Source organism: Miscanthus floridulus, chromosome 7 (assembly GCF_019320115.1).
Source record: "Miscanthus floridulus cultivar M001 chromosome 7, ASM1932011v1, whole genome shotgun sequence".
Classification (NCBI taxonomy): domain Eukaryota; kingdom Viridiplantae; phylum Streptophyta; class Magnoliopsida; order Poales; family Poaceae; genus Miscanthus; species Miscanthus floridulus.
Genome location: NC_089586.1, coordinates 101,485,801 through 101,511,855, shown reverse-complemented (window position 1 = coordinate 101,511,855; position 26,055 = coordinate 101,485,801). Strand labels below are relative to the sequence as shown.

General features: G+C 49.6%; 1 protein-coding gene and 2 pseudogenes across 1 annotated transcript; all 3 read left to right on the top strand.

The window, feature by feature from the left end:
- Positions 1-414: 414 nt before the first annotated feature.
- LOC136467444 (probable phospholipid hydroperoxide glutathione peroxidase) lies at positions 415-3,473 on the top strand. The gene is made up of 6 exons (XM_066466152.1): positions 415-789; positions 1,073-1,149; positions 2,175-2,236; positions 2,378-2,496; positions 2,993-3,160; positions 3,250-3,473. The coding sequence occupies exons 1-6, from the start codon at positions 505-507 to the stop codon at positions 3,289-3,291; spliced, it is 753 nt and encodes a 250-aa protein (XP_066322249.1). The 5' UTR covers positions 415-504; the 3' UTR covers positions 3,292-3,473.
- A 386-nt stretch (positions 3,474-3,859) lies between these two features.
- Positions 3,860-26,055, top strand: part of LOC136467443 (tripeptidyl-peptidase 2-like) — a 31,077-nt pseudogene continuing 8,881 nt past the window's right edge.
- Positions 15,917-20,498, top strand: LOC136462258 (uncharacterized; annotated as a pseudogene).

Below are 26,055 nucleotides of genomic sequence, written 5' to 3'. Positions count from 1 at the left end.
GAGCAAGTCACATTAGGCACTGGCGCTACTTCTGCAGCTGTGGATCGGTGGACATGGAATGCTTATCTATCAAATTTGTGATATTTAAAACTAAAAAATATTGCAAATAATTTAAATACCAATTAAATTAGGGAGGTAAAAAATGGTCAACGGCAATCAGTTTGGTGCCCACACACTCAGCTGGAGAGCGTCACATGGGAAAATAGAACTTTATCTCAGCTACTCTGGCCGAACATTTAAGTCTTTTCGCAATACCGTTAGCTAACGTTACCTTTGAAAATAAACGGAATGACATAAAAAATAAGAAAATTTAACGTCTAGCACCAAGACACCATCTTTGTAACGACACACCCTGGAACGCTGAAGCCTTCCCCGTCCGTGGCCACCGCCAACACGATACGGCCGTGGCCCGTGGGCCGTAAGATACCCCTACTTCGTTCATTCTATCATCAGCCCCGCCGTCACCGGCACCGGCGCTCCGGTATAATCGCGGCCCGATCGCCGATGCCTCCCCGCCCCGCCCCACTGTTCTCTCGCTTGCGCTTCCGCCTCCCGACGTGCGCCGCTGTCCCCATCTCCACCCCTCCATCCTCCGCGGCGCCCCTGCGCTACGGCCGTCACACTCGCCTCGCTAGCCCCTTCCCTCTGTCCACACCTTGCCCGCGCATCCTCCGCGCCGCCGCCGCGGTCTCGTCGTCGCTGGATCTGCGCTCGATAGCCGGCGGGTTCGCACTGTTCAGCATGGTTGCTGCCTCCTCCGCCACCTCCGTCCACGACTTCACCGTCAAGGTGCGCAAAACGGCCCAATCGCCTGTATAAAATACCAATTCCTCATTTCCCTTTGAAAGCGAGAGCTACAAAGTTTGTACACATGTCCTCGCGGAGTTTAGCATTTGCACATAGATCCCTCCCTGATTCCGCTGTTTTTCAAGTCTTGTCTTCCTACTCCAGTTTTGGTTGAAGATTGCTTCGTTCCCGATAGTCTCCGGATGTGCTGTCATACTAAATGATTTTTTTCGTCTTGGATTCTTTTCCTAAATGATCTTTTTGTTGTTGTTGTTGTTGATTGCAGGATGCTAGCGGGCAAGATGTGGACCTTAGCACCTACAAGGGGAAGGTTCTGCTCATAGTCAATGTTGCATCTCAGTGGTACCAATTTACTGCTTTCTTAACACCATTTTCCATTATGTTGCAAAATTGATCATGGCTTGAAAAATTATGTGGAATGCATCATGTAATCCTCTTATTCATAATGAAAGGAGCCATGTTTCACGGTGAAACTGGCCGTAGGAGAGTGCTTTGGTGCTTACTAGTGGCAATATGCTCATTTAGTTCTTCTAATCATCTAATGTAGTGTACTCCCTCCATTCCAAATTGTAAGTTGTCTTGGCTTTTTTAGGTACATAGTTTTTGCCATGCATCTAGATATACACTATGTCTAGATACATAGACATAGTAAAAACTTTGAATGTAGAAAAGCCAAAACGACTTACAATTTGGAATGGAGGGAGTATTTATAATTTGAGCTTTATGTTTGTGGATAAGTGTGATGGAGCTAGCAAGTAAAGATGCACATTATATGCTTTGTTATGTAATATAATCGTAGCAAATTCAAATTTAAATTTTTACCTTTAAATATATTGTGCTAAACGCGTACCCTGAGTGCCATAGTAATTTCTATTCTTGAGAATCAACATTTGAGTTATCCATGTGTGGGAGGAATTTGCCTGTTAAACAGACAGCGTGGTAGTGGTTGCAGTTGGACATCAAAATAGTGGGACACCTGCCAACTGCACTATTTATTTATGGAGATTTAAGTGTCAATGTTATTGAAGGGCGGGCCTGGTGCAAGCGGTAGAGTCTTACCGCCTGTGACCGGAAGGTCCCTGGTTCGAGTCGCGGTCTCCTCGCATTGCACAGGCGAGGGTAAGGCTTGCCACTGACACCCTTCCCTAGACCCCGCACAGAGCGGGAGCTCTCTACACTGGGTACGCCATTTTTAAGTGTCAATGTTATTCTCCCCATTTCTATTTGTACGTTAGGAATATAGGTATATATGTATGTTCTCTCATAGTCTTTTTATCCCTGATCATGAGGTGCACATGTACCATTGTATTAGATTATGTTGACTACTTTTGAGTTAACATGGCCACTTCTCTTTTATTCTGTTGCAGTGGCTTGACCAATTCCAACTACACAGAGCTGAGCCAGTTGTATGAGAAGTACAAGGACCAGGGTAAGTATCTAATCTTGTGCCTCGTTATTCCTTAATTACGGAGTGTGTCTTTTGTGCATGCTCTGTTGCTCATATAGATTGGCTCCTTCATATCAAAACATGATTAATGTGCTAAATGTTGTCAATCTGATGTGTCTTTAGGTTTTGAGATCCTTGCTTTCCCATGCAACCAGTTCGGTGGGCAGGAGCCTGGCACTAATGAGGAGATTGTCCAGTTTGCTTGCACTCGCTTCAAGGCTGAATATCCAATTTTCGACAAGGTAAATCTGCACACAGTACTTATTTCTTTTGTCTTTGTATTTTCCAAGCCAAAAGGGGGAAAAATCTGCTTGACGTTCATGATCAGCTACCGTACTTGATCAATGAATCCAAGCATTCTCTCTCTCTCTATTTATATATATGTTGTTCTGTTGTCTGTGGAAGGGCAGGCCTGGTGCAGTGGTGAGAGCTGTCTCACTGAGTCACCAGGTTGTGGGTTCGAAGCAGCCTCTCCGCGGATTTTGCGGGGGGAAGGCTTGCCTCGGTTTTTCCCTTCCCAGACCCTACTCATGTGGGAGCCTCCGGCACTGTGTCTGCCATTTTTTTTACTGTTCTGTTGCTAAGGCTATCTCATAATTGTTTTAAAAATCAAATGGCGGGGATTAGGGACCAGTTTCATTGTTTAATTTATGCATCAGTTGAATTATCCATGTGCTTGTGAATGTGATTCTAATTAGCATACACGGAGTTTAAAGTTTTTAACTTTCATTTTGTTAGGTTGATGTCAATGGCGACAATACTGCACCCATCTACAAGTTCCTGAAGTCCAGCAAAGGTAGTCTCTTTGGTGAGAACATAAAATGGAACTTCTCCAAGTTCTTGGTTGACAAAGAGGGGCGTGTTGTGGAGCGGTACGCACCAACAACTTCCCCACTGAGCATCGAGGTAAGTTCCTACATCGACCTGGTCGGTGGTCTGGTCATTTGAGTTTTCTTGTTTCATCTTGCAGCACTAACTTTGGCAAATTTTTGCAGAAGGACATCAAGAAGCTACTAGGGAGTTCTTCAACCTTGTAATTGGATCCACTAGCCCTACTAAACTGCTGCATTGCATTTGCCTCAGTAGCGTTTTAATAAAGCTGTTCTTAGAACCGAGATGTTTGAAGCTGTGCTTAGAACCGAGATGTTTTTACTGTATTTCTTCTGTATGCCCTGTTTTGTGGTAAATGCCATGTATGTAATAAAAATGATGCAATGCATGAATTCTCTTGAAAGGTTATGTATCCGGGTTGGTTGTTGAGATCTTTGAGAAACCGGGTTGGTTGTTGAGATATTTAGAAATAAGTTTTGACATGGGGGCATATCTTGCGTACCTGCTCGCCGGAGCAAGGGCAAACATCGTAAGAGATATTGCTAAAGGGCAACGAAATTAATTTGGTAAGGGGCAATTATTTTGTAATGGTTTGATGTTTGAAGTGGGAATTTCTAAATTGCTATGGTTCTAAAGTGGTATGGATTCAGTTTGTCTTTCTCATACCTCTCCACATCTTATTTTCCAAGCGTTTTGCTAGGATAGGCACAAATTATCTGTTGGGCTAGTGGCTACGCCACGCTCCATTAGCCCCGTCCAACCACCGGCTGCCAGACTGCAACAGCCACTGGCGGTCGGCACGACGGCACACTCCATTGTTGCTCCCAGCTCCAATGCTGCATTACTCGTCTCCATTCTCCAGTCCAATTTTCTTTCCACTTATTTATCTCATCATCGTTTCCAAGAGCAAAGCTTTCCACGCAGATTCCACGATTAAATTAGGCCAACTTTTTTGAATTACAAACTCAAATCCTGTAGAACGAGATGTGGTAGCCTGGTAGGAGTAGGACTAATCATGTGGGCGTCGTTACATAAACCCGTCGCCCACGCCAACCTGCATCTCCTCATCGCAGTCTCCGCCTGTTCCGGACCACTCCACTTCGGCACAGCCAGCGCTGTGGCGGCGGCGGTTACGACTGGACGCTCGAGTCCTAGCAGGGGCGTCTCGGCCACCGCGATGCCTTCGTCGTCCCCGTCTCCGCCGCCACCAGCCGAGGAGACGACCGCCTCTGCTGCCGCTCCCGCCCCTGCGGGTGGATTCCGCCTCACCGAGCCCTCGTTCCTCGAGTCCCTCATGCCGAAGAAGGAGATCGGCGTTGACCGCTTCCTCGCCGCGCACCCTGAGTACGACGGGCGCGGCGCACTCATCGCTATCTTCGGTGAGTAAGTAGGTGTGATTGCGTACCCCTATGGGTTGGCTGTAGTTGACTTCGCCCCGTTGCTGTAGGGCTGCACGGCTGGTTTTCGCCGGAGTGATAAGATTGGGTGTTGGGTGCTATCTGTTCGGCTGAGGGTTTTAGTAGGCGATGCTATGATAGGGCATGTGGCTAACTGGTTTGGTTCGTAGTTGTCATTTGTGTGGTTTGCGGTGTTTAAGTAGGTGAAGTCACTGAGCTGTGTTGCTTGTAACTGCATGCTTTTCGGATTCATAACTGAGATGGGCGCTGTGGGTTTTATACCAGTTAAAGGATAGCAGCCTCTCTGAATTTTAGCGAGTATATTTCTGTTTTCGATATCTGTGGTTTAAGCTGGTGTGTATGGTGTGATCTTTGTCACATATAGGAGGCTCATGGTCTGTGGAAGTGACACTGAATTTTGCAGAATATGATTTGTTATTTATAGAACATAAATCTAAACTGAGAGCTCCCTAGATTTGGAAACAAATTGCTGTTGAGCAAGGTTATTAAAATTGTGAACCTAAATCGGATCAGAACTCCAATGGTAGGGTAAAAAGTGGTTGGATCATAACTACTAGAATCGTAGATTCTAATTAACAGAATCGTAGATCAACCCGATAAACTTGGATCGTAAAGTCGTAAAACCGCACCATAGAATCGAGAATTCGAGATTTTAACAACTATGGATGTCAGAATCAACAAACACCTGAAAAGAAAAGAACAAGAGGAGAAGCTGCCGACTATTAAGGTTAGGGTTTGGGGCTGGGATTACCTGGTGCTGCCAGACTAAAGGGAGCTTCGGGGGAGGACACCAGACTGGCAGTTGGGTGGGTGAGGGTTTGGTGCCAAGGGCCAAGGCTGCAGCTGTGATGGTGAAGGATGGCGGGGCTTTGTTTTGAGCATAAAACCTTGCTCTCCCCGATCAAGGTACAATAATTATGTGGCTAGTGCTTGAGGATTTGAGTGGTTTGTGTAGCGGTGGTGGCGCTTGGTGAGTCAATGAGATCCAGTTGTGGCTGATGGCGGCACGAGCAAGAGCGTTTTTTTGCCTGTTGGGGGAAGGCGTAAGACGTGGACTTTTTTTTTTGTGTTTTTTTTTTTGTGGGGGGGGGGGGGGGGGGGGGGGTGTTGCACTCTAACTGTTATTGGGAGAACCCTCTCCCGATAGTTGCATCCTTAATTGAATCCTGCTTGCAGTTTATGGGCTTGACTTTGCTTGCTTGTTGTATTGTTCAGATGATATTAGCAGCCTTTACCTGTTGGCATGAGTGTTCATCTTGCTAAAGAAACACAACCAAGTTTGTTCAAATAAATAACCATAGTTAAGAAATATATGATAAATAAACATGGAGAGAAGTATAATCAGTGGGGGTTGTTACATCTCCATTAGATATTGCTTTGTAAAATTTCTTGTTTAGGCAAAGCATGAATGCAGGGCATGGGCAGTCGGGCACAGTCTGAGTCTTGCGTGATCTACGATGGATCCGATTTGTGTGCAATTCCATACATTTGATAGGCTTTGATTCTCCTAGCTGTGTTGTGCTGATGTTGACTTGTAAACACGACAGATTCAGGAGTCGATCCAGCTGCTGCTGGGTTGCAGACTACTTCAGATGGAAAGCCTAAAATCCTTGATGTACTTGATTGGTACTATTGATCCTTCCAACATTTGGATGCTTACTTCTCTTGAATTATGTGTCCATTAATTCAAATACATGTATGCTCTTAAATGCAGCACTGGTAGTGGTGATGTCGACACGTCCAAAGTGGTGAAAGCTGATGCTGATGGTGCTATTGTTGGTGCTTCAGGTTGGTGAGATGGTGTTTAGCTTCCATGCCATTTCTTGTTCTTCTCAAATGGATGGTAGTTTTTAATACTCAGCATTCTTGTGAAATAATAAAATGTATGGAGTGTATACCTTTCTTACCTGCAATGGATTTATGAATGAATGTTCCGTGTCTCATCAATGCTGCCAATAGGGATCCATATTCCTATTGGAATTCTACTGACTCTTCCCTGATATACTGTTTACACCCAGGTGCTCGTTTGGTTATAAACCCCTCATGGAAAAAACCCTTCTCAAGAGTGGCATGTTGGCTGTAAATTAATATATGAACTGTTTACTGACACACTTATATCTCGATTGAAGGTAAATTTCATTTTCAGTGCCTACACTCCAAATTTTTTATATTGAACTTGATATCTTAACAAGGATCTACCCACCGGCACTTCAGAAAGAAAGAAAGAAGAAATGGGACGAGGAAAACCAGGAAGCAATTTCCGATGCTCTGAAGCATCTGAATGAATTTGAAAAGGTTTAGGTCCATTCTGGTTGCATCTTGATTCTCCACTCCTGCCTATTGTTTATTTTATTGTATGTACTGCATTTAGTTTGCTCTTTGCAGTGTAGACAAGTATTGCTGCTGGGGGCATTGTTAAGTGCTCTTTCAGAAGTTCTCATGTTAGTTGGTAATGGTTGCAGAAGCATCCTAAGCCTGATGACACCGTGCTGAAGAAGGCTCATGAAGACCTGCAAAGCAGACTTGAATACCTGAGGAAACAAGCTGAAGTAAGAAGACCACATAGAAAGCAAGGGGATTTTTTTTTCTAGTGTAATGTATTCCTCCTGTTTTTGTAGGGTTATGATGATAAGGGACCTGTAATCGATATTGTTACATGGAATGATGGTGATGTGTGGAGGGTTGCTGTCGATACCCAGACCCTTGAGGGTAGCAATGATGGTGGAAAACTAGCGGATTTTGTTCCACTGACAAACTACAGGTATAGTTGATTTTGTGTTGTTAACTAGATGTTGCAGTTCCTGGTCTTTTTCATTTCTTATACTGGTTTTGTTTTTCTATTACTGTATGGCCCATGCTTTGCTGCATGTTGTTTGAATGAACTGCATTCATTTATCAATGGTTCTTGTCATAATTTCTAAACAGTGCCATAAAATACTCCATGAAAATTTTATATGGTTTCGCAAACATCCACCATTTGAACACAAAAAAAAGAAAGGAATTGTCTAATCAAAGCACCTTAGGTATTCAAATGATTAAATCTCATATGTGCCGGAACGCAAGCTCTATTTTTTTAAGCCCGAACCAGAGAGCATTTTATTTCGAGTCATAGACTTCTCTATATACCATTTGTCCATTACTGATGTAACCCTTATTGTGGCTGGGGCATCTGACCGTTTTATATTTGTATGTGATGTGATAGTATGTGGAAACAACATCGTCCGATGGCTCGCGACCCTTCCCCTCCCGACGTCTTGTCTACCCATAGCCCCGCGCCGGCGGTCAGCCCGATCTCGGCGGCCACCACCTCCTCCTCCCCCTCAAAGGCGTCGGTTTCCCCCTCCTTTCCTCTTCACGCCGCTCCTTTCGTCTCTCGTGGTCGCTCGAAGCAAGAGCGCTGGAGCGATAGCAGCGCTGCGTTAGCCGGCTCTGACGGACCGCCACCTTCCTTCCGTGACGTCGTCCTGAGGTCGGCTTCTCCCGACGCATCTGGGATGGCTGGTTCGACTTCCTCGGCTGGTTCGGCTACCTCGATGGCTACTGGTGATGTGTTAGCGGAGAAGGCCGGGGACGCCACGGCGGTATCTGTGGCTCTCTGCGGACCCAGGATCACCCTCCTCTGCCGGGCTCCCGGGCGACGTGGTTCTGGTGGCCCGCGCGCTGGTTGCCGCGCTGATCCAGATGGCTGGCAGAAAGCCGAATCGCGGAGCGCAAGGCGGCGAAGGCGCAAGGCGGCTTATCCTCGACGTCCGGTCCCCGCCAACCTCATCGGCAAATGCTTTAACTGCTTCTCCGCCTCGCACATTGCTGCCCAGTGCCACCAGAGGACCCGTTGCTTCCACTGCCTAGCCTTGGGACATCGATCATACATGTGCCCGGGCACGTCTGGTGGCGGCGGCGGGGTTTGTCAGTGGCCTCGTCTACCGGCTCGACAGCAGATTAGCCCATTACCTGTGCCTGATGACGCTGCTCCCCCGCAACGGCCTCCTCCGGCGGGTTCGGCGACGTGGTGCAGCGCCCGCGGCTTCGTCTACCGGTCTGGCGGCGGATCACCCCGATGCCTGCGCCCGCTGAAGCTGCTCCCCCGCAACGATCTCTTCCGGCAGGTTTGGTGAGCAGCAACGGCGCGGTGCAGCGCCCGCAGCGCCCACGACCTCGTGTTCAGGTTTGGCGGCGGCTCGCTCCGTTGCCTGCAGAAGCTGCTCCCCCGCAATGGCCTCATCCGGCAGATATGGTGAGCGGCGATCATGATGGGCAGCGTGTTGAATCCAGCCAGGGCACGAGGCGCCGTCGGCGGAGGCCACGCTTTCATCGACAACCAAATCAGGGCCATGATGGCTCCCCTCCGGTTGCTGATCATCTGTTGGTTGATGTCTCTACTGCCGCTCCGGTTGATGCCCTAGAAGCTGCAAAACCTCTTCCATGCATCATCGACTGGGTGACCGCATTGCCAGGGTAGAGCAAGACCTGGCTCATGCGGTGATCGTCACGGTGATTGGGTCAAATCCCTTGGCCAGAGCAGATGAAGTGGTAGCGGTGATTGCTTCCAGGCTTGACCTCGAAGCTGCCTCTCTGGTTCTCCGTCGTGCCTCCCCTTCAAGCTATTTGCTGGTCTTCCTGAATACTGCCTTGGTGGAGCGTCTGCTGGGGCTACGGCAACCACTTCGCTCACCGGGGTTCAGTCTGCTTTGCCAATGATGGACACGTCAAGCTGGCGCTTCAGGGAGGGTGCTTCCATGCTTGGTTGATTTGGAGCTCTACGGTATCCCCGCTCACATCCGGGAAACGTCTACAGTGGAGCAGTTCTAGAGCCCTCACGCTTGGATTCAACAAGTTCATCCTGATACTTTGAATTTGGTGGATCTATCTCCCTTCCGATGTTCTGCCTGGTGCTTGGATCCCTCGCGATTCCAACTGCCAAGGAACTCTGGGTCGCTGAGCCTCCAGTCGCCGTCGTGGAAGATCCTCCGGTGAAGCGGCTTCTGGCGTACCCGATCGACGTCCGTTCTACGACAGTTCTCCGTCCTCATGGCGCTGATCCTAGTCCTCCTCCTCCCCCCCGCATCTCCTGGGGACGACAGCAATGAGGATGCATCTGCTAGGCGGCGCTGCTGGCTGCGCTCTCCCTCGACGCGACCTGACTCCGGGATGGCGACCAACGTAGCGGCTGACGGCAAGATGGTTTCGCAGCGCCGGTCGGTTCATGAACGTGTGGGCCCGCCTGTTTCGTGCGCAATACACGTGGCGTCATCCTCTACGATGACTGCGCCGGAACAGGGCGCCGATGCCAGGAAGCTCTTGATGGTGCACGCGTGCTCCCAGACAGCCGTCTGATGGATAAGTCTCATGTGTGGCTGGTCTTTGTGGGGCTATGATGCTCACATGGTCATGGTCCTTGTGGCTGTTTTTCTGTTTTTAGGACAGCATCTTAGACTAGAGGACAGCATCTTAGAGGACAGCATCTTAGACTAGAGGACAGCATCTTAGCTAGGACAGCATATTAGCATCTTAGACTAGCATCTTAGACTAGCATCTTGGCATATGCTTGGCTGGCTAGCAGCCTATAAATATGTAACCCCAACCCCTTGGGTTGGCATGGCATTTGTGTGAGCTTGTGTGAGAAATAGACAAGAAAATTGCCCCAACTCCTAGTGTCATCCTCTCTCGATGAGAGTAAGAATTCTCCTACTACCAAGAGTGAGAATTCAGCGACTAACAAGTGGTATCAGAGCCGTATTATCCTGTAGCCTGAGCATCTCTTGCTCATCTTCTCTCCCAGCCCCACAACAGCCCCAGCTGTTGGCAGCAACAGCTCCTCCGGCCGCTCCTGTTCACTCCTCTCCCAGCTCGTCTGAAGCAGCCCTCTCCCCACGCAGCAGCCCCCCGGTAGCGCGTCATGTCCGCAGGGCAGTCTCAGCGCTCGGTCGCCTCGAGCACGCGGCGTCGGCAGGAGGCCGAACTTGCCGCGGCAGAGGAACGCGAGCGAGCGGCGGCAGAGACCGCTGCGGCGGCGGCAAGGGCGTCGAGGCTAGCAGCGGCGGAGCTGGCAGCAGCCAGAGCGGAGGCGGAAGCAGCGGCGGCGGCGAATGCAGCGCGTGCGGCGGCGGCGGAGGTCGAGGCTCTGCGCGGCAGCATCGGCAGCTCCATTTCCGCTGACGACACCGCCGACGCGGACCTCGAGCTGCTAGAGAGGGAGGCAGCGCGAGCGCGGGCGGCGCAGTGGACAGCCGCGCACGTCCACGAGCGTGGCGGCAGCCCAGACAGGCGCGGACGCGCTGGCGGCGCTCCTGGAGGAGGCGCGCACGGCGGTGGCGCTCCTGGGGCAGCCGCGCACGCCCACGAGCGCGGCGGCAGCCCAGACAGGCGCGGACGCGCCGGTGGCGCTCCTGGAGGAGGCGCGCACGGCGGCGGCGCTCCTGGAGGAGGCGCGCACGGCAACGGTGGCGGACGGGTCGATGGAGAGCGCGGCCTTCACAGGCAGCGTGGCTCTCTCTCCCCGGATCGGTACCGACGGGTCGATGGAGAGCGCGGCCTTCACAGGCAGCGTGGCTCTCTCTCCCCGGATCGGTACCGTGGTTACCACGGGCTCCAGGCTGTTGTCAGGGACGTCGGTCCCGGCGGTGGGTGGCCTACCCTCACCAAGACCAACTACGTCGAGTGGGCTGCGGTGATGAGGGTAAAGCTCCAGGTGCGGCACATGTGGGAGGCAGTCCGGTACGGCGACGTCGACTACGACCTAGATCGACGGGCGCTGGATGCTCTCATCGCTGCAGTCCCGCCCGAGATGCAGTTCTCGCTTACCAGCAAGCGGACTGCCAAGGAGGCTTGGGACGCCATCGCTGCGGCACGCATCGGCAGCGACCGCGCCCGCAAGTCCACACTGCAGGCACTTCGCAAGGAGTGGGAGAACCTGGCTTTCAAGCCAGGTGAGGACGTTGACGACTTTGCTCTCCGTCTCAACACTCTGTTGCAGAAGATGGTGCAGTTCGGCGACGACACCTACGGCGAGGAGAGAGCTGTCGAAAAGCTCTTCCGCTGCGTCCCCGAGAAGTACAAGCAGATGGCTCGCTCGATCGAGTCGCTGCTGGATCTCTCCACGATGTCGATCGAGGAGGCGATAGGTCGCCTCAAGGTCGTCGATAGTGATGAGCCACAGTCCCTCTCAGGGCCCATCACCACTGGCGGGAAGCTCCTTCTTACTCGGGAGCAGTGGCTTGCCAGCCAGGGTGACCGGAGGAAGGGGGAGCCTTCTTCCGCGACAGGCGGCCGCAAGCGTGGCAAGCCACGCAAGGCGCGCAGAGACGCCCAGGCCGGGGCGCGAGGACGTGCCGAGGGTGATGCCCGCGGAGGCGCCCAGGGCGGCGCCGCCGGCAGGCACAAGCCGGCACGAGACGACGCCTGCCGCAACTGCGGCCAGCTTGGCCATTGGGCCAAGGACTGTCGACAGCCACGACGCGGCCAGGCCCACGTCGCACAGGCGGAGGAGGAGGAGCCGGCTCTGTTCATGGCACATGCCAGCATCGAGCTACCTCCAGCGGCACCGGCCGCAGCGGCTCTCCTCCACCTTGACGAGCCAAAAGCACACGCCCTCCTCGGCGACAGCTCCGGCAACGACAAGACTGACGGGTGGTGCCTCGACACCGGCGCCACCCATCACATGACCGGTCGACGGGAGTTCTTCACCGAGCTTGACTCTAGCGTTCGAGGCTCCGTCAAGTTTGGGGATGCCTCCGGCGTGGAGATCAAGGGCGTCGGCTCCATCATCTTCACCGCCGTGTCTGGTGAGCACAGGCTGCTCACCGGAGTCTACTACATCCCCGCGTTGAGGAACTCCATCATCAGCTTGGGACAGCTGGATGAGAACGGTTCGCGCGTGGTGGTTGAGGACGGAGTCATGAGGATTTGGGATCGTCGTCGTCGCCTTCTTGCCAAGGTATCCAGAAGCGCAAATCGACTCTACGTCCTTAACGTGCAGGTGGCACAACCCCTCTGTCTCGCTGCTCGTCGGGACGACGAGGCGTGGCAGTGGCACGAGCGTTTCGGGCACCTTCACTTTGAGGCCCTGAAGCGGCTCAGTGCCACGGAGATGGTGCGAGGCCTGCCGTGCCTCGACCATGTGGAGCAGCTCTGCGACGTCTGCGTGTTGACGAAGCAGAGGCGACTCCCCTTTCCCCAGCAGGCGAGCTTTCGAGCCAAGGAGAGGCTCGAGCTCGTGCACGGGGACTTGTGTGGCCCGGTGACACCGGCCACACCGGGAGGACGATGCTACTTCCTGCTGCTCGTCGACGACCTCTCCCGCTACATGTGGGTGATGGTCCTCGGCGGCAAGGGAGAGGCTGCGGACGCCATCAGACGCGCGCAGGCTTCTGCGGAGGCGGAGTGCGGCCGCAAGCTGCGCGTGCTGCGCACCGACAACGGCGGCGAATTCACGGCGGCTGAATTCGCGTCGTACTGCGCTGACGAGGGCATTCAGCGCCACTACTCCGCGCCGTACAGCCCGCAGCAGAACGGCGTCGTCGAGCGGCGCAACCAGACGGTTGTGGGGATGGCTCGGGCCCTCCTCAAGCAGAGGGGGATGCCGGCTGTCTTTTGGGGAGAGGCGGTGGTGACGGCCGTCTACATCCTCAACCGCTCGCCTACCAAGGCGCTCGACGGCAGGACGCCGTACGAGGCTTGGCATGGGCGCAAGCCGACGGTCTCCCACTTGCGGGTCTTCGGCTGCCTCGCGTTCGCCAAGGAGCTTGGCCACATCAGCAAGCTCGACGACAGGAGCACTCCGGGAGTGTTCATCGGCTACGCGGAGGGCTCGAAGGCCTACCGCATCCTCGACCCGAAGACACAGCGTGTGCGCACGGCGCGCGACGTTGTGTTCGACGAAGGGCGAGGATGGGCGTGGGACAAGGCGGTGGACGATGGCTCGGCTCCGACTTACGACGACTTCACTGTCGAGTATGTCCACTTCGAGGGAGCTGGGGGAGTAGGCAGCTCTTCTTCGGCGAGCGCGTCTACCCCAGTCCCCGAGCCTCCACCGACCCCGGCGCCTGCTACTCCGACAGCTCCACGCTCTCCAGCCAGGACCTCGGCTGCGATGAGTTCTTCGCCGGCTCCACCACAGCCGGCAACGCCACGCACTCCAGCACCGACAGGCACCTCTCCGGGCACGTCTACTCCAACACCAGCTCGTGTCGAGCATAGCCCGGTTGAGCTCGCTACTCCGCTCTCTCACGACGAGGAGCGCATCGACGCGTACCACGACGGCGAGCCGTTGCGGTACCGTACGATGGAGAACCTTCTCGGCGACCAGTTGGTGCCGGGACTGGTGCCTCATGACCTGGAGGACCTGGAGGCGCAGTTGCACCTTGCGTGTGACGACGGCGAGCCTCGGTCGTTCGCAGAGGCCGAGAGACACGCGGCATGGCGCGCCGCGATGCAGTTGGAGATGGATGCGGTTGAGAAGAACCGCACCTGGGAGCTTGCTGACCTTCCTCGTGGTCATCGCGCGATCACCCTTAAGTGGGTGTACAAGCTGAAGAGGGATAAAGCCGGTGCCATCGTCAAGCACAAGGCTCGCTTGGTGGCACGAGGTTTCGTGCAGCAGGAGGGGGTCGACTTCGACGACGCCTTTGCTCCCGTGGCACGGATGGAGTCCGTGCGACTCCTCCTTGCGCTAGCTGCCCAGGAGGGCTGGCGTGTTCATCACATGGACGTCAAGTCGGCATTCCTTAACGGCGACTTGAAGGAGGAGGTCTACGTGCACCAGCCGCCGGGATTTGCGATCCCCGGCAAGGAGGGCAAGGTGCTCCGCCTGCGCAAGGCCCTCTATGGCTTGCGGCAGGCACCGAGGGCGTGGAATGCCAAGCTGGATTCCACGCTAAAGGGGATGGGCTTCGAGCAAAGCCCGCACGAGGCGGCCATCTACCGACGGGGCAATGGAGGTAATGCCCTGTTGGTGGGTGTCTACGTCGACGACTTGGTGATCACCGGCACCAAGGATGCGGAGGTGGCGGCATTCAAGGAAGAGATGAAGGCCACCTTCCAGATGAGTGACCTGGGGCCTCTCTCCTTCTACCTGGGAATCGAGGTACACCAGGATGACTCTGGGATCACGCTTCGACAGACCGCCTACGCCAAGCGCGTCGTTGAGCTAGCTGGGCTCACCGACTGCAACCCAGCTCTCACTCCGATGGAGGAGAGGCTGAAGCTGAGCCGCGACAGCACGACGTTGGAGGTGGACGCTACGCAGTACCGGCGTCTTGTGGGGAGCCTTCGCTACCTCGCCCACACACGGCCGGACTTGGCATTCTCCGTCGGCTACGTTAGTCGGTTCATGCAGCGACCGACGACGGAGCACCAGCAGGCTGTGAAGAGGATCATCCGCTATGTTGCGGGGACTCTCGACCACGGCCTCTACTACCCGAGGTGCCCTGGGGCGGCACACTTCGTCGGGTACAGCGACAGCGACCACGCCGGCGACATCGACACCAGCAAGAGCACGAGCGGGATCCTCTTCTTCCTCGGCAAGTGCCTCGTTAGCTGGCAGTCGGTCAAGCAGCAGGTGGTGGCCCTGTCCAGCTGCGAGGCCGAGTACATAGCGGCCTCCACCGCTTCGACTCAGGCGCTCTGGCTCGCTCGACTGCTTGGTGATCTCCTCGGCAGAGACACTAGAGCGGTGGAGCTCAGGGTGGACAGCAAGTCCGCTCTGGCCCTGGCAAAGAACCCCGTGTTCCACGAACGCAGCAAGCACATCCGGGTGAGGTACCACTTCATCCGAAGCTGTTTGGAGGAAGGGAGCATCAAGGCGAGCTACATCAACACCAAGGACCAGCTTGCGGACCTGCTCACCAAGCCCCTTGGGAGGATCAAGTTCCTTGAGCTCTGCTCCAGGACCGGGATGGTTCAACTCTCCCACAAGACGACGCACAAGACTTAGGGGGAGAATGATGGATAAGTCTCATGTGTGGCTGGTCTTTGTGGGGCTATGATGCTCACATGGTCATGGTCCTTGTGGCTGTTTTTCTGTTTTTAGGACAGCATCTTAGACTAGAGGACAGCATCTTAGAGGACAGCATCTTAGACTAGAGGACAGCATCTTAGCTAGGACAGCATATTAGCATCTTAGACTAGCATCTTAGACTAGCATCTTGGCATATGCTTGGCTGGCTAGCAGCCTATAAATATGTAACCCCAACCCCTTGGGTTGGCATGGCATTTGTGTGAGCTTGTGTGAGAAATAGACAAGAAAATTGCCCCAACTCCTAGTGTCATCCTCTCTCGATGAGAGTAAGAATTCTCCTACTACCAAGAGTGAGAATTCAGCGACTAACACCGTCGCATTGAACTTGGCCGCCCCGGGAAGATTTCCGAGGAGACTCCTGTGCTCGATTCGGCGGTGGCTGTTCCTGCTAACGGCTCGATGGATCTTAATGAGAGAAGACCAGTCATTACCGCTGCTGTTGCGCCTGACGAGGCTAGCCCTTCGGTTATCTTGCCCACGCTCGTGAGGTTTGATGTTGACGATGGGTTGGCCTCCCTTGGGCGGATGAAGGATTCTGGGACTGTTTTGAAGGCTGATCTTGTTCAGCCCAGCCCGTCAAATGCTGCTCTTCTTGGGCCGGTGGATGGGGCTGGCTATGGACCTGCCGAGACACATGGCCCAATTGTTGACACTTTTGCCGTGGGCCATGGTGAGGCAACGGAGGGGAATCCCCTAGTCTCGCCGGCCTCACCATGCTCACCGCCGCACCCCACCCCAAGCTTGGCCACTGAAGGAAATCCCCCAAGGTCGCCGGCAGCTCTTCGCTCCCCATGGACCTCTCCGCCACCAGAGTTCAGGTCCCTGGGTTCGCCGCCGGGGTTGGGCAAACGCTCTGCGAAGCCGTTACGAGTCTACTCTCGTCGCCGCTTTCGCCCACGCGGGGCTGCTCAACCAGAGGGCACCACGACAGTGCCGATAGCAGAGCTGGAACCTGAGGTCATCCCCAAATCTCCGTGTATCCCAGCGGGGGACGTGGCAGCTCCGGCTCCGTCCCCAGCTGTGACGCCTTCGAACCAGGAAGCCTTCATCAACAAGCTCTCCCGTCGGACAGCAGGTCTGCTGCCAGTCCCCACCATCAGCAAACGTCGCACAAAAACTCTGCCACCGGGTGAGACCCCACGGCGCAGTCGACGCCTTTCTGGTGCTGTGCCTTAGCTCCAGCCGGCGGACTGGGCAGGACGATCAAGGAAGAAGGTCATGCGCTCGCTGGAAATCATCAGTGAGCAAAATGGTGTCAGTCAACAGGCTGAAGAAGAATATAGTAAGCTTTTTAAAAACCCGCTTTCTGATACCCAGTTAATTGGTTTGGCTGCCTTGTTCAATTGGTCCATCCCCGAATTCAGTGAGGGTGGTGATGAAGCTGGAGAAGATGTATTAGCTGCATAAGCTGCTTTGGTCTGTGCTCTTGGTCATTTCTTTACAATCTTGTAATGGATCCAGCCAAAATTTTAATTTGGAATGTAAGGGGCCTCAATTCTATAGCAAGGCAAGATTCTCTTCGTACTCTTGTGGAAGCTTCTTGGTCAGATATTGTGTGCATCCAGGAAACGAAAATCTCTTCATCATCCAGGCGAGTGATCCTGTCTGCTCTGGGGACAGATTTGTCAGAGTTCGCTGAGCTCCCATCTGTAGGTGCTAGCGGTGGTATTCTTGTTGCTTGTCGTCGTCATCTTGGTATTGCAGGGGCCTGCCATGTGAATGCCAACAGCGTAACCGTTCAGTTCTGCCCGGTTAATGGTGTTTCCTGGTGGTTAACCTGTGTGTATGTTCCTCAGGGCATGGATGAGAAAATTCAGTTTCTACAGGAGCTAAGAGATATCAGAGGGGGTTGTCTTGGCCCATGGGTTTTAGTTGGTGATTTCAATTTGATTTACAAAGAGGAAGACAAGAATAATGATAATTATAACCAAGCAATGATGGGTCGTTTCAGACGTCTAATTAATGATCTTGCTATCAAGGAAATTCCTCTGCATGGTCGGAAGTATACGTGGTCAAATCAGCAAACAAATCCTACTTTGGTAAAGCTGGACAGGGTGTTTTGTTCAGTGGACTGGGAGGATCCTTTTCCAAATTGTGTGCTGCAAAGTATGGCCTTGGAGGATTCAGACCATTGCCCTCTTTTGCTTGGGCTTGAGGATAATAAATCGGGCCACAGACGTTTTCATTTTGAATCTTTTTGGCCTAAGTTTGAGGGATTTCAGGACACCATAGCAGCTGCTTGGGCCTCAGTGCCGGCTGGTCCTTGTCCTTTCTTCACCTTGGACCTCAAGTTCAAAGCTGCTACTAGAGCTTTACAGAGTTGGAGTGATAAAACAGTTGGTCATGTTAATTCACAGCTAGCCCTTGCTCGTGAAATCCTCCATCAATTGGAGATCGCCCAAGACAGTCGCAACCTTTCGCCAAGAGAAAATTGGCTGAAAAACAATCTTAAGAAGCACAGCCTTGCTCTTGCATCCCTCAAGCGGACAATTGCCCGTCTTTGCTCAAGAATTGATTGGGTACGTGATGGGGACGCCAACACAAAGCTTTTTCAACTCCCTGCCCGTCACCGCAAGAGGAAGAACTTCATTGGCAAGCTAGTTTCTGGTGACCATGTCTACACCAAGCATGAAGACAAGGCAAGATTGATAGATGAATTCTATGAGGATTTGCTCGGGAAAAACATAGACAGAGAGCGCACTATCAACCTTGATGAGCTTGGGATCCTCTCCCATGATTTGGCTGATCTCGAGCTCCCTTTTACTGAGGAAGAGGTGTGGAAAACAATCAAGCAGCTGCCTCCGGACAAAGCGCCCTGTCCAGATGGTTTTACTGGCCGCTTCTACAAGGCCTGCTGGCCGGTTATAAAAAGTGATATTATGGCTGCAGTTTCTGCTGTGTGGAGTAGGAGATTTGCTGGTTTTGAGGTGCTTAATGCAGCCTACATCACTCTTCTACCTAAGGAGGAGGAAGCTGAGCAACCAAGAGACCTGGTACATAGTTTTGCTAAGTTGATCACTAAAATGCTGGCAAATCGGCTTCAGCAGGTGGTGTCTCCCAATCAAAGTCTTTTATAAAGGGGCGTTTCATACAAGACAATTTCATGCTTGTTCAGCAAACAGCAAGATTTCTCAATCAACAATAGCAGCCCAGAATTCTATTAAAATTAGACATCTCAAAGGCCTTTGATTCAGTTTCTTGGCCCTTTTTGCTTGAGGTTTTACAGCACTTAGGCTTTGGCCAGATTTGGAGGGACATAATCAGTGGGTTACTCTCCTCCTCTTCTACTCAAGTGATGTTGAATGGGATACCTGGGGAGCGTATTTCTCACCGACGAGGATTAAGGCAAGGTGACCCGTTATCACCCATGCTTTTTATTCTAGTTATGGACGTGTTGGGGCATATGGTAGCCAAGGCAGCCGCTGATGGTATGTTGCAGCCACTATCGTCTTGAGCTCTTCAACATCGTATATCCCTCTATGCGGATGATGTGGTTCTTTTTCTCTGCCCAGAGGCAACAGATATTACTGTCACAATGGGCATCCTCCAGCTCTTCGGTGAAGCTTCAGGTCTCAAAACCAATTTGCAGAAAAGCAATGTGTTGCCAATCAGGTGTGGGAATACAGAAATGTCCTTGGTACAGGAACTTCTCCCTTGTGCTCTCATGGATTTTCCTTGCAAATATTTGGGGTTGCCTCTCTCTCTCAAGAAGTTAACTAAGGAACACATCCAACCTATTATAGATAAAATAGCTGATCAGCTACAGGGATGGAAAGGAGATCTCATGACACGGGCAGGACGAAGAATTCAGGTGCAGTTTGTCCTCACTGCCATGCTTATTTATTTGGTAATGGCAATTGATTTCCCACCATGGGCTATTAAAGCCGTGGACAAGCTTCAGAGAAGTTTCCTTTGGAGGGGCCGCAAAGATGCTCGTGGAGGGGAAAGGTTACCCGCCCCCCTGAACTCGGTGGGCTTGGCATTTCTGACCTCAAGCATCTCAGCTGGGCACTAAGGATGAGGTGGGTTTGGCTGAAAAAAACTGAGCCTCATCGTCCATGGGTAGCCCTCCCTATGCAGACCCCGGACTAAGTTTATTCCTTCTTCTCAGTAGCTGTTGTATTGGAAGTGGGCAATGGGAATCGCACTTTGTTCTGGACTGATCGTTGGATCCATGGACAGTGTATTGCTGATCTTGCACCTCGACTACTAGAAGCCATCCCAAAGAGAAGGGTGAAGCGACGTACTGTCCAGGAAGCTCTTAATGGTCGCAGTTGGGTTTTGGATATTAAGGGAGCCCGCACTGTTGGTGTTATTGTGGACTTCCTCCATCTCTGGGATTTGCTGTATAACTTTGAGTTAGAACCTGATGTCGAAGATGTCCACATATGGCGATTTTCTGCTAGTGGGCAATACTCAGCCAAGTCTGCCTATGAGAGTTTCTTCCTGGGATCTACTCAGTTTGGACCATATGAGAGGATCTGGAAGACCTGGGCACCGCCCAAATGCCGTTTTTTCCTTTGGTTGGTGGCCCACAATCGGTGCTGGACGGCAGATCGCCTTGTGCGTCGTGGGCTGCCTCATCCTGAGCAGTGCCCTCTCCGTGACCAGGAGGATGAGACTATTAACCACCTCCTTGTCTCCTGTGTCTTTGCTAGACAATTTTGGTACTTCCTTCTAAGACAGGTCGGCCTCCACTCCTTGTCGCCACAGCCTTCGGATACTTCCTTTGATAGCTGGTGGGAAAAGGCTAGTGGAGCAACAAGTGGATCTCATTGTGCTTGGAGCTTGGACTCTTTGGAACCACCGGAATCGTTGCATTTTTTATGGTATTACCCCTAACCATGGTGGTGCTCTCACCCTTGCTGGAGAAGAGCGCCAGTTGTGGAATCTAGCAGGGGCCAAGGGTCTGTCTTCCTTGACAGCCCCTCTTTTTGGTGGTTAGCTTAGTGCTAGTGTTTGGTTGTCCTTTGCCCTTTTTCAGGCACGAATGTAATTCCTGGGTTTGTGTGGGGTTGTGTGTGGTGTGTGTTGTAGGGCTGTAGCCCCTTTCATTCTTCTTAATATAATGAGACGCAGCTCTCCTGCGTTTTCGAGAAAAAAAAAGATAGTACGTGCCTAGCTCAAGTTTGGTATGCAGTGTTCTTATATATTAAACAATGTGTTTCTCGAAACATAATCTTTTATCTTTGTTTTACAGCTAATCGTTGAAACATAATCTTTTATCTTTGTTTTAGCTTCAGTTTGGTATGCAGTGTTCTTATATATTAAACAATGTGTTTCTGATCTCAGATGAATGGTTGATGCACTATTTTTTTTCCTGCAGGCTTGAACGTAAATATGCAATTTTTAGCAAATTCGATGCTTGCTCTTTTGTAGCAAATGTTTATAATGATGGGAACCTTGTTAGTATAGTAACTGATTGCTCTCCCCATGCTACTCATGTCGCGGGCATTGCAGCTGCATTTCATCCAGATGTATGTTACCTAACTGTTGGCTTTTCATTTGTATTAAAATTTTCGAAGGCACTATTGTGTTGAGTTCTTACACAGGAACCTCTGCTGAATGGAGTTGCGCCTGGAGCACAATTGATTTCCTGTAAGATTGGAGACACTCGCTTAGGATCAATGGAGACAGGGACGGGCCTGGTGAGGGCCTTGATAGCTGCAGTAGAGGTTATAACACTAACCTTATTCTGTATATCATTTATTGGTGTGGAGTGCAAAATGCATTTGCTTGTGGTCTATTGAACACAGTACCATTGTAAATGCATCCTTATGAAGTTTTAATGTAATTTTCGAGGAATACCTATTCACTAAAGTTGCTCAGCAGCCTTCTCCATCAATTCTTAGGATTTTCCCTGAACTGATTCCTTGAATTCTGGCATCCAGCACAAATGTGATCTAATTAACATGAGCTATGGAGAGGCTACCCTTCTTCCTGACTATGGCAGATTCATTGATCTTTCTAATGAGGTGGGGTCCTTTACTGCAGTGTTATTTCATCAATTCTTTGGTTACAGTATTCTATTTTAGAATGCTCATGGAAATGTGGCTGAAGATCTATATTGTTTCACAGGTTGTGGACAAGCATCGTATTATATTCATTAGTAGCGCCGGAAACAATGGACCGGCTTTAAACACTGTTGGTGCTCCAGGTGGGACTAGTACAAGCATTATTGGTGTTGGTGCTTATGTTTCACCAGCTATGGCTGCTGGAGCTCACTGTGTTGTACAACCACCTGCAAAGGGAATGGAGTACACATGGTATGTCAGTCCCACAATTTCATGTGATGTGACACCGTTTTGTTATGAATGATGATATATATTGTGCAAACCGTATTGTGCAACTAATAAAATAAGTCTCGTAGAACCACTGGAATTTAACATCAAGTCCTGTCTCTGTTTGTTCGGGCTTTGCTTCCTCTTCTCTTGGAAAGTAAACCGAAATCCAAATGTGCGGCCTTTTCAAAAGTGAAAGCAACCCGTATGACTAGAAGCAAGAAGATGGTAGTTGTTGTTTGAGATAAAATTTGGAGACTGAAACCCATAACATAAATGCTTGAATCCAAAGTTTTAAACATTTGATGTCTTCAATATTTTTAATAGATTAGATTTTGAAGTTGTTAGCTTAAAATCTGGAATTCAGATTTTAATTTTTATTTAGCATTTGGAATCCAGAATTCAAATCTTAATATCTAGAAGGTTTTGAATGCTTGAAATCCATAATTTGCAAAATTTAAAGTTTAGAATATTTGAAACCATATCTGAATTATGGCTTTTGAATTTGTAAAATCTATAAAAGAATTTTGAATGTTTTTTCATATTCCTACCTTTATATTTTTCGTGCTCTTGGATAGTTTAGCCTTATGACTTCCTAGAGCAGCCACCTAATCTGGAGAAGTTTCAGCCCTAACAAACAGGGCCTCATTCTCTGTATACTAAAAATCTTTCCACTCTTTGGTTTGTTTATAAGGTAATCCTTTCTAGAGATAACCTGGTATGAGTGCATACATAGTGAGCAGTGAGGGACAAGTCCATAGCAAACTTAGAGGAGATAGTTGTTTATCATAATCCATGAGCTGTACGGCGCCTTGCATTATGAATTGTTGCCCTAGCCTCCCAAATTTATCAGTATCTGACAAATAATATGGAGAAGGGGATTAGGGGAAATCTAAGTTATCGTAATTGGGTTCCCACCAAGTAACCTTTTTCTATGTAATCTTTTGAAAATAAATGTTTCTCAGGTAAGCTTTTTGCCTACAAACCAAATGTTCAGTTTCAATCTAACCTGTTTTATCATATTCCATACTTGTCCTGGTGAAATATATTATACTTGTCCTTGTGAAATATCGGGTGGTGGTTGGAGAAAAATGCAAGGGGTGGTAATGTGTCTTGTGGTATTGTTTCCAATCGATCCAATAGGATAGGTGGCAAATTCTAGATTCTTTACTTGTCTTGACTTAATAGGTTTATTACAACTGTGCTTGTTTTTAGACAGTAACATTTAAATCTGTTATTGGAAATGTAAGGTCTAGCCGAGGCCCTACTGCTGATGGGGATCTTGGCGTCTCCATTAGTGCACCTGGTGGTGCAGTTGCTCCTGTACCAACTTGGACGCTTCAATCTCGCATGCTCATGAATGGCACTTCCATGGCATCTCCTTCTGCCTGTGGTGGGGTAGCTCTTCTTGTTAGTGGCATGAAGGTTTGTGTGGCCAATTTTTTTTTTTTTTGTTCATTAATGCAATACACCCATTTTTATGTTTGGTAAAGGCGTAAAGCAAGACATATGTTATTCTAATTTGGAATATATTTCAGGCTGAAGGCATTCCATTAAGCCCTTATTCTGTGAGAAGAGCAATAGAGAATACAGCTGCATCTATAAGTAATGCACCTGAGGAGAAACTGACCACAGGAAATGGGCTTTTGCAAGTTGATAGGTTAGCCGCAGTTAACTTGTACATGTTATTCTATTTGACGAAAATTTTGTGATATGATGTTGGAATTTCAGTTGACATCATAGTTTTGCTTTGGCAGGGCTTTTGAATATGCACAGCAGGCTAAGAAGTTGCCACTTGTTTCTTATAGAATCTCAATCAATCAAGTGGGAAAGTCAAGTAAATACCCTCTCTGTTTTTAGTATTTAATCTAATAAATCTTCTTCCAAGGGCTTTTGAAATTTCATTTAATTAAATCTGCGAAAGTGCCTGCAGCCTAGTGGTTGTAATGCCTTAGTAGCATCCCAATGTCCCTGGTTCGTCTCCCCATGGGTGCGAATTTCCGGGGCTGGGTTTAAATTGAAACCCTTGCCCCCTGCTGTTAATCTGTTATGGCCTGCAGGCGCGTCCTGGCTGCTCCTGGACAGATGCCTCGTGTGGGTGGGGGTCTTCAGGGTATTATACTATATTACTATTATCTCAGTCCTGCAGTGAGAGTTTCTTCTGCTATCAATACCTTGGGGTGGTCTTTCCCTCAAGACCGAGTTTTTTTAATTAAATCTTAGGGTTCTCTTTCTTTTCATCGAAGCCATTTTTTTCCTCTAAAGTGTTTTTAATTGCATGATGTTTTCAATCAATCCATTCAAAAATAATAAATGGCACGCCACCAGCCAGATAAAACACACGACCTTAGGCACCCTGCCAAACTATCTTAGGCTGCCTATGCTCATTACATTAGCCCTGGCTGCACACCACATGGCAGCCTCCTCTGTTATCGACCTAATAACCGCACTAACACTAGGAGCCTCCACTGAAAGCTCACCCATAGTGGTGCTTTCATGGTGTTTATTCTCTATTGCCTCTAGTTTCGAATAATGATGCAATCTCAACATCTGTTGTGTTTTTATGACATGCAAGCTAAAGGATCTGTATTGATAATTGATGTTGATTTGATATATTATGTATTAGGATAACATGGTAGCATGTATGCCTTGCAGTTCCAAAACTAAGAGGAATATACCTCCGCGGGGGCAATGCATGCCGCCAAACAAGTGAGGTCAGTTTCTGCTAACCTGTTTGGGTTACAGTGTCCTGCTTTGTATTTTTCCTTCCTAAAAAGAGGCTGGAGGTGCAAGAAGCATCATTGACCAATGGAAGATGTGCTTTTACAAAGTTACAAACGTGTTTTTTCTTTCTTTTTTCTGTGGGGCTAGGGCAGCACAAAAAGGTTTCTACTGTATTAACTGTTTCACTTTTCAGTGGACTGTGCAACTTGACCCAAAATTTCATGAGGGTGCGAGTAACTTGGAGCAACTGGTTCCTTTCGAGGAGTGCCTGCAACTGCATTCAACTGATACCTCTGTGGTTCAAATTCCTGAGTATATATTGGTCACAAACAATGGGCGCAGTTTCAAGTTGGTATCTTTTGTGTATTCAACCACAACCATATCGTTTTCTTTTATATTCAGTTCCTCCGACTTCAGTGTAGTGGTTCATTAATATTTGTTGTGGCATCTGTTTATATGAACACATACAAAAAGATAACACGTGTCGCTCATCTGATCATGGTTGATGATGATACATGATTTTGTCACTGGACAATGTTCATTAACTTATTGCTGCAAACTTTTATTGAAGCGATAGCATAAGCTCTTCAATTGAAGCTAAATATTGTTTCTTATCAAACCGTAAATTTGGGAAATGATCACATTCTCTTTCAATTTGCACAATATTAATAGTATCAAAATTATTTGATCAATATATGATTTCAATTCTGTCGAGTGAAACTCTTCATTTGTTTTTTCTTTGACTTCCTTGCAGCATTGTCGTCAATCCTGCTAATATCAGCAGTGGCCTTCACTATTTTGAAGTTTATGGCATAGATTACAAAGCACCATGGCGTGGACCTATTTTCCGTGTGCCAATTACTGTAATAAAGCCTATTACTCTATTGGGAGAGCCACCACTATTGTCAATTTCAAACCTTTCTTTTCAATCTGGTATTCATTGCTACTGCCTGCTAAAAGTCCTTTTTGCTAACTTACATATCTTTGTTTTTGGATGTACACTTATTTTTAATATGGTTTGCACTTATGAATATTTGATGACCTTTTTTTTTGGAGGCAAATTTGAGGACCTTTTAAGCACCAATGTGTACCAACACAGGGAGGAGGGACTGACAAATTTTGTAGGTTCAAAGTAAAGGCAACTTTTTTTTTATACATATTCTTTCCTTCAGGTCATATTGAAAGGAGGTTCATAAATGTACCTTTTGGAGCTTCATGGGCGGAAGTTACTATGCGAACATCAGCTTTTGATACTCCTAGAAGGTTCTTTTTGGATACTGTTCAGGTATACTATATAGGATTTTATCTTAATTCCTATTTCTAAGATGCAATCTCTAACATCAAATATGACAGATCTGTCCACTGAAGCGGCCTGTTAAATGGGAGGCTGTTGTTACTTTCTCTTCTCCATCTTCAAAGAATTTCAGTTTTCCTGTTGAAGGTGGCTTAACTTTGGAGTTGTCCATAGCCCAGTTCTGGTCTAGTGGAATTGCTAGCCATGAGCCTACCTGTGTTGATTTTGAGGTGCTTCTA

What these genes read in the sequence shown, in the direction of transcription:
- LOC136467444 (XM_066466152.1), top strand. Translation starts at nt 505, where the DNA reads ATGCCTCCCCGCCCCGCCCCACTGTTCTCTCGCTTGCGCTTCCGCCTC. An exon ending in AATATCCAATTTTCGACAAG is followed by an intron (nt 2,497 to 2,992) that starts GTAAATCTGCAC and finishes TCATTTTGTTAG; the next exon opens with GTTGATGTCAATGGCGACAA. An exon ending in CTTCCCCACTGAGCATCGAG is followed by an intron (nt 3,161 to 3,249) that starts GTAAGTTCCTAC and finishes AAATTTTTGCAG; the next exon opens with AAGGACATCAAGAAGCTACT.